At 51.1% G+C, this 8503-nt stretch overlaps 1 protein-coding gene across 1 annotated transcript in view; it reads right to left on the minus strand.

Moving 5' to 3' along the window:
* Positions 1–8503, minus strand: part of CUNH6orf132 (chromosome unknown C6orf132 homolog) — a 44453-nt gene that overhangs the window by 27471 nt on the left and 8479 nt on the right. The window contains exon 2 of the mRNA XM_017547270.2: positions 2208–2314. Within this exon, the coding sequence (XP_017402759.1) occupies positions 2208–2314 (107 nt within the window). The remainder of the gene's footprint in view (positions 1–2207; positions 2315–8503) is intronic.

Here is an 8503-nt window from a genome sequence, read left to right on the forward strand (position 1 = left end):
CAGCCTCCTGAGTAGCTGGGATTACAGGCACGCGCCACCATGCCCAGCTAATTTTTTGTAGTTTTAGTAGAGACGGGGTTTCACTATGTTGACCAAGATGGTCTCGATCTCTTGACCTCGTGATCCACCCGCCTTGGTCTCCCAAAGTGCTGGGATTACAGGCTTGAGCCACCGTGCCTGGCTGCTTTTTTCTTTGTTTTTAAGACAGGGTCTCTGTCACCCAGGCTGAAGTGCAGTAGTACAATCATAGCTCACTGCAGCCTCAGCCTCCTGAGCTCAAACAATCCTCCTGCCTCAGCCACCCGAGTAGCAGGGACTACAGTCACGCACCACCACACCTGACTAATTTTTAAATTTTTTGTAGAGATGGGCTTGCACTATATTGCCCAGGCTAGTCTTGAACTCTTGACCTCAAGTGATCCTCCCACCTCGGCCTCCCAAAGTGCTAGGATTCAAAGCTGACTTAATTGACTTATACCTTGGTGGTGGTGGTGCTGCACTTTCTGTATTTATCTGTAATGTCCATGAATTGCTTTTATAAACAGAAAATAAATTATTTAAAGTTGTATTCCCAGAGATCTGTGTGCTCAGCCCTCCACAGAGAGGCCTTAGAGATGCAGCTAGGAGAATGTAAGACTGCCTCTGTCCCATCTAGAATCTTGAGGTCTGGGCCGGGCGCAGTGGCTCACACTTGTAATCCCAGCACTTTGGGAGGCTGAGGCAGGTGGATCACAAGGTCAGGAGTTTGAGGCCAGCCTGACCAATGTGAAACCAGTCTATACTAAAAATACAAAAATTAGTCGGGCGTGGTGGTGGGCACCTGTACTCCCAGCTACTTGGGAGGCTGAAGCAGGAGAATTGCTTGAACCCAGAAGACGGAAGTTTCAGTGAGCCAAGATCATGCCACTGCATACCAGCTTTGGAAAAAGAGCAGGACTCTGAAAAAAAAAAAAAAAAAAAAAGAAGAAGAAACTTGAGGTCCAATTGTTGAGATTGGACATAGCAGAAAGAAAAAAGATGGTGATGGAGAGAGGAAGGTAGCTGTGCCAGGCAGTGCTAGGCAGGAGGTATAGGGATCCAGGACCAATGCGTGGGGTGCCATGAAGTCCAGCAGGGCCACGAGAGCTCAGACCAGGCAAGAGGACTTTCAGTCCAGGCAGGACAAACAGTATGGAGGCAAGAAGATGCCGTGACCCCAGTGACAGCATTGTGCCACCCACGACCCAGGTCCAACAGACAGGGGCAAGCCTCAGAGCTGGGAGCCTGGTTGTTTAGACTGTAGACCTGGGCTGTCTTGTACAGTAGCCACTGCCACAAACAGCCATTCAGCACTTAAAATGTCTCAGTCAGAAACAGGATGTGCTATATGGGTAGTACACCAGATTTTTAAGACTTAGTATGAATAAAAAAGAAAGTTATCTGGATGCAGTGGCTCACGCCTGTAATCCCAGCACTGTGGGAGGCTGAGGCGGGCAGATCACCTGAGGTCGGAAGTTCAAGACCAGCCTGACCAACATGGAGAAACGCCATCTCTACTAAAAATACAAAAACTAGCCGGGTGTGGTGGCGGCACATGCCTGTACATCCCAGCTACTCCGAAGGCTGAGGCAGGAGGATCGCTTGAACTAGGGAGGCGGAGGTTGTGGTGAGCTGAGATTGCGCCACCATACTCTAGCCTGGGCAACAAGAGCAAAATTCCATCTCAAAAACAGAAAAGAATGTAAAATAGCCTATTAGTATTTTGTACATTGATTAAATATTGCAATGACGCTCTTTTGAATATACTGGGTTAAGCAAAATACATTTGTCTCCTGCAGTGGACAGGGAGCTCCTTGAGAACAGCAATGCTGGCCCAGTCATCTCTGTATCCGGCACCTAATGCAGGGCCTGGCACGAAGCAGACTGTCATCAGTGACTGTAGAAAATGAACCCTGCTTAGCTGGGGATACCCACTGCTGTATCACCCCTGCACACAAGTTCTCCATTACTTCTCCTTGGGCTTGGCTCCTAAAGAACGGCATCCCTAATCCCAGACTCCCTGCTGTGAGCCTTGGCCTCGCCTCCTTCCAGTAGTGCCCCACCCCTGGCCCTGGGGTCAACATCAGGAAGGGGATACGGAGGGTGTGGCTGATGTCCACTCAGGCTGGGGCAGGCCTGTGTCCCTGCGCAGAGCAGACCCTCCAACCTCAGAGCAGAACCTTACTCACCAGCGGAAGGAAGGTCAACAGGGGCCGGACTCTTGGCCGAGCTTTCAGCGTGGCTGTTCCTGACTCGCTCACTGTGTTAAACTGATTGTCTCCAAAATAGATGCCATCTAGGGAACACAAGTGAGGAGACACCATAAGCTGGAGATCCAAGGCATCCGGCCACCCGAGTTTAATCTGCTCTTCAGCTCCCAGTGAGGAAAGCCAGGGCCTGCACGTTCCCCGGTGTTGGACTCAGCTAAGTGCCTCTAACATCTCTAACACAATCAGACCTGACAGATGAGATGTTTGCAAATAGGGCCAACTGAGGTGGCACCGGGGGAGGAGCGCAGTGTTCCTGGGGCTTTCGGACCCCGGCTGCCATCTTTCTCCCAATCCACAATCACCACCCTTCGCTGGTCCTGAGCCTTCTCCACCACAGCAGTGGTCTTAAGGAAGGACCAGGGAGCCCAGCCAAGGGCCCAGCCAAAGCTTATCTCTGAGAGAGGGAGGAAAGCAAGCCAGATTTCCCAAGTGTTTGAATTTCTAGTCTGAAACAAACAGAGCAGATGAGGCCACCTGCTGCCCCCAGTGGCCAATACCCCATCATCTGGACTCCTTAACTCAAGACCTCCCTGACCACCAAACCACAGATGGATGTGTGTATGGCTTTCTTTAATGCGCCCTTGAGGGCAGAGCAGAAAAAACGGGACAGTAGGGTCAGTGTGACCTGCTCTGCCACTGGCTTTACCTCTCTGGGCCTCAGTTTTTCCTTCTGTACAGTGGGAGTGATGATAGCGCCGCCGTATAGCTCTGTTGTGAGGAGTGAGTGTGGCCAGCGCATCAGCGCATAGTAAGTGCTCAGCAAACATGGTTGCTTACCCTGTAGGAGGACGATATGAAGGACCTTCCTCTTCCTCCAGTTACTGGGCCTGTGCTCTGTGCTGCTCTCTGGCAGTGGGAGGGCCTGAGGGGCCACTCACATCACATCACATCCCTTTCTCAACTTCCTCATGAGCCTTGATACACATTGACAAGAAATTCACACTCCCTTGGTAGGGATCGCCGTGGACCATCTGCTATGTGGCTCATGAGCAGGGAGAGCTTTCCTCTATTTAATAGTATATGGAGGACTTTGCTTGACAGCCAGGGAGGAGAGAAGAAAAGTCAGAATCCCAGTTAGCCAGAAGTCTACTAACCGGGACATTGAGCTAATCATGATTACTTTTCTCCTTGTACATGACTTCCAGAGAAAACTGCAAGAAAGCTAAATGATTTATTCAAAAGAGACTGGGCTTGTTAGGAAGATCCTGGGATCAGACTACATCCATCGCAAATTCCTACACTGAGAGCCACAGTGCCCCATGTGAGCATCTGGGCTTTAGATGTGACAGGGAGGCTCCTGGGACACTACTTCTCCACCTCTCAAGAGGGGCCCAAACATCGGCTCTCTGTGTGCTCCACATGTCCCTGGAAACTTCGGTTCCCAGCACTGCCCTGCCCTGCCCTGTGCACTCTGGGCAAACATGATTTCCCAGTCTCAGTTGCCAGGCTCCATGCCTGAGGCAGCAGACCAAGATCGGACGGGGAACAGGGGAGGGGAGCTGTAAGATCTGGCCCAATGGGAAACAACAGCCGCTGCTAAAGCCCCCGATTCCCTCACTTCCAAGAGTCTGCGTGTGGACGCCAGGATCTCCTGCAACATTCTCTACAGAGGGCTGTGTGGATGCCAAGGCCTCAGACCTGATGTGATGTGGCTGCCTGGGTCCTTAACAGGACTGGACATGGGGTGGGGATTGCACAGGGGCTGTATGAGAGCCATGCGCCTAGGCGGGGCTCTAATCATTTCATTTCATCTCTGCATCGATGTTGGGATCTAGGGAGCCTCCTTCCTACAGCTGAGTTATTGTCATATTAATGGCTACTCTTATCGGATGTCCAGGAGCTTTAGAAGTGCTATATCTGAGCAACCTGGCAAGGATGATAACTGGAATGGTAATAACAGTAAACGGTAAAACTTAGTGAGCATGTTTTTTTTTTTGTTTTTTTTTTTGAGACGGGGTTTCACCATGTTGGCCAGGTTGGTCTCGAACTGCTGACCTCAGGTGATCCGCCCACCTAGGCCTCCCAAAGTGCTGGTGGGATTACAAGTGTGAGCCACCGCGCCCGGCCTTACCTTTTTTTTTAATCTTTTTTTTTTGAGATGGAGTATTGCTTTGTCACTTAGGCTGGAGTTGCACAATCTCGGCTAGTTGCAACCTCCGCCTCCCAGGTTCAAGTGATTCTCCTGCCTCAGTCTCCCAGGTAGCTGGGATTACAGGTGCCCGCCACCACGGCTGGCTAATTTTTGTATTTTTAGTAGAGACGGGGTTTCACCATGTTGGCCAGGATGGTCTTGAACTCCTGATCTCAGGTGATCCGCCTACCTTGGCCTCTCAGAGTGCTGGGATTACAGGCATGAGCCGCCATGCCCCATGCAAATTGGTACAGTCATTAGCCCTGTTTTACATTTGAGGAAACTGAGGCACAAGGTCAAATAACTTGCCCAAAGCCTCACAGTAAGTGTTGAAGCCAGAGTCTCCCTAAACCGCCTCACTGATCCCATGACTCAGCCCCAAGTCTGAGGCACTGTTGTTTTGGTTGCTTTATGGTTGTTTTAAGCAGACAAACCCTTTCTAAGAATATAATTGTTCTCTGTAAAACATATAGAAGGAGGCCAGGCACAGTGGCTCATGCCTGTAATCCCAGCACTTTGGGAGGCTGAGGCGGGTGGATCACCTAAGGTCGGGAGTTTGAGACCAGCATGACCAACATGGAGAAACCCTGTCTCTACTAAAAATGCAAAATTTGCTGGGCATGGTGGTACATGCCTGGAATCCCAGCTACTCGGGAGGCTGAGGCAGGAGAATTACTTGAACCTGAGAGGCAGAGGTTGTGGTGAGCCAAGATCGCGCCATTGCTCGCCAGCCTGGGCAACAAGAGCAAAGCTCTGTCTTAAAAAAACAAAACAAAACAAAACAAACAAACAAACAAAAACACATAGAAGGGTAGTAGCTGTGGTTGAGACTGGGTTGGAAGGCCCGGCTGGCTCTTCTCCCCACTGGGGCACCTCTGGAAAATCTGATTTGACTTCCCAGCCCGAAGAGGAGTGGCTAGGAGTCACAGAGGGAAAGGTGATACGGAGGCAGAGGCGGAGAGATGCGCTGTGAGAGGGGCTTGCCCTCCACGGCCGGCTTTGAAGATGGAAGGAGGCTGCTGGCCGAGGACTGTGGGCTGCCTCTGGCAGATGGAACAGGCAAGGAAACAGACTCCCCTGGAGCTTCCAGAGAGGAACAAAGTCTTGCCAACACCTTCACTGAGCCCACAGAGACCTGTGTCAGAGTTCTGACCTACAGAATTGAGAGATGGTAAATTTGTTATAAAAATAAGAAAAGGAGGTGTGGCTGGAACCAGGCCAACTCTCGGGGCCCCTCAGACCTGGCCCAGCTCCTGCTGGGTGGAGACACAGCTAGACCCTCAAAGCATTCAAGGTCAGGGCTGGGACCTTCCCAGCCTCAAGGACAAGGCTGAAAACTAAAACAGAAAGGCAACGGGGCTCAACCTTGGGGAGTTTCCTATGGAAGTGCTGAACTTTGCTCAGATCACAAGTCAGGGATGCTGGGGCCTTCCTGAGAAGCAGCTCCCTCCTTAGTTGAGGAGGTAAAGGAGGGCTAGGGACATCCTGGTGTCCCTTGAGGAAGGAGGGGTGAGGGGGTGGTGAAGGGGGTACTTGGAGAGGAGGCTGGATGATTTGCTCTCGGTACAAGACTGCAGTGAGAAAGAGGGGCCTGGCCCCATGTCTCATCCACTCTGAAACTTGCAAACTCCCTCGAAGTCTGCCTTTTTTCTGGAAAGTTCCTTAGGGATCTCAGAGGTTTTATGCTTGCCACATGCACGGACCAGAGAGGCAGCATTGGAACATCCAGGTGGGATTCAGAAAATTGGAAAAGGAAGGGAGATACCCCTGGACCCAGAAGCTTCCACAGAAAGAGAGGACTTCAGGAGAGCCCCAGGGCAATTCCAGCAGCCAGGACACCTTGTGAGACCCCAGCAGCAGGTTCTGACCAGAGCCTGAGCCCCAGATGGACCACAGTCCTGTCAAGATACAAACTGGGCTGGGCTCAGTGGCTCACACCTATAATCCCAGTACTTTGGGAGGCCGAGGCGGCCGGATCATGAGGATCGAGACCATCCTGGCCAACGTGGTGAAATCCTGTCTCTACTAAAAAAAAAAAAATACAAAAATTAACTGGGCGTGATGGTGCATGCCTATAATCCCAGCTACTTGGGAAGCTGAGGCAAGAGAATCACTTGAACCCGGGAGACGGAGTTGCAGTGAGCTGAGATCGCACCACTGCACTCCAGCCTGGTGACAGAGCATGACTTCATCTCAAAAAACAAACAAACAAACAAACAAAAACTGAAGCTCTGACAAACTCACATGCAAATAATGCAGTGATAAAACAGGGGTAAATCCAAGTCTGCCTCCATTGACCCAAACCTATCTTTAAAACGATCCCAATTTTCCTCCAAATGGAATCTTATTTATGACAAGATTATGCATAGGATTCCTTTAGATTTTTCTCTGTAACAATTTCTCCCTCATAGGAGGATGGGAAATGAAGGTAGGGATTTGCTTTCATTTATACTCCCTGAAGGATTTCAGTTGACATAAAAATGAATACCATCTAACATCCAAAAACCTGTTCCAAAAACAATTCCTGGTGTCAAGCAGGAGACTTCACCCCGGGTTTCAACCTGGGCACAGGCGGCTCCCCTCCTGCCCCTTCTCCCTCAGAGAACCTGGCTCTGCCATGGGCCTGAGGACAGCAGAGTTGTGGCTGAGGCTGCCTGGGCTGTGGGGAGACCATGGCTGACGTTCTGCCCTGGCCAGAAACACCCAGCAGTCGGACAGCTCACGGCCGGGAGGGGCAGCAGAACCTTGTGCAGTCAAGGCTATGGATTTAGAGCCCGGCTGAACTTGGGTTCCAGTTCTGGCTCCATTGCTTAACTTGGGATCCTGGGAGTCTTACTAGGTCTCTCTGAGGCTGTCTCTTTATCTTTGTACACGTGAACAATGGTTCCTGCTGGGCAGGCTGATGTGAGGCTGAATGAGAGAAAGTGCAAAAGTCATCAGCACAGTGCCTAGCAGATATTCATGCTCAATAATTGGGAGGGTTGGCCAGGCACGGTGGCTGACTGCTGTAATCCCAGCACTTTGGGAAGCCGAGGTGGCCAGATCACCTGAGATCAGGAGTTCAAGATCAGCCTGGCCAACATGGTGAAACTGTACTAAAAATACAAAAATTAGCTGGACATGGTGGCAGAAACCTGTAATCCCAGCTACTCAGGATACTCGTGAGGCTGAGGTAGGAGAATCGCTTGAACCCGGGAGGCAGAGGTTGCAGTGAGCTGAGATCACCCACTGCACTCCAGCCTGGGCAACAGAGCAAGACTCTATCTCAAAATAAATAATAATAAGTGGGAGGGCTGGTTATTATTGTCATCATCAACATCATTCTCTCTCTGCCCCACCTTACTTCCCTCCACCAAGAGTTTGGGCTGTGAGCTTGAGCTGGGCTGTGCCACTTGCAAATCATGGTGACACCTGTCCCCATGGGGGAGAGCCACCTTGAGAGAGGCAGGGGGCCCTTTGCTTTCTTATCAGGGTTCATTCACTCTGAGTCCTGATGCCTCGGGCTATTCCCAACAGCCCTCTTTACAGCAGACCAGAGTGGGAGGGGCTGGACCAAGGTCGCCAAGCAGGGGTCAAACAGGGCCCCTGACTTTCAGTGCCTTACGCAAGGCAGGTGGCTCCCTGCCTCTCCCCAACAGGCAGACCTGGCTCTCTCCGCCTGGGCTGGGGTATGTGTTAAATGTGGTGAGTGGGCCAGCTCTGGGCAAGCTGAGAGCTAGGTACACGCTGCCATAAGACGTGCAGCCCTTCTTTTCTCCCTGCTCCCCCAGGGGAGGAGCCTCACTGAGTCTTCTGCATTTATTTGCTCACAAAGTTCAGGGTTGGAAGAAATGTTCTTCCTCCCACTGCCTGGAAGCCACTCATGGATCTCTATGGAGGCTAAAATCAGAAAGATTCTCAGACAGTTATTTAGCTCTTTCCCCAAATTCTAGTTAGGTCCAAACTAGAAAGAAAATTAATTTGATGGCCGGGCGCGGTGGCTCAAGCCTGTAATCCCAGCACTTTGGGAGGACGAGGTGGGTGGATCATGAGGTCAAGAGATCGAGACCATCCTGGTCAACATGGTGAAACCCCGTCTCTACTA

Source organism: Cebus imitator, unplaced genomic scaffold (genome assembly GCF_001604975.1).
Source record: "Cebus imitator isolate Cc_AM_T3 unplaced genomic scaffold, Cebus_imitator-1.0 Scaffold197, whole genome shotgun sequence".
In the NCBI taxonomy this organism is placed as follows: domain Eukaryota; kingdom Metazoa; phylum Chordata; class Mammalia; order Primates; family Cebidae; genus Cebus; species Cebus imitator.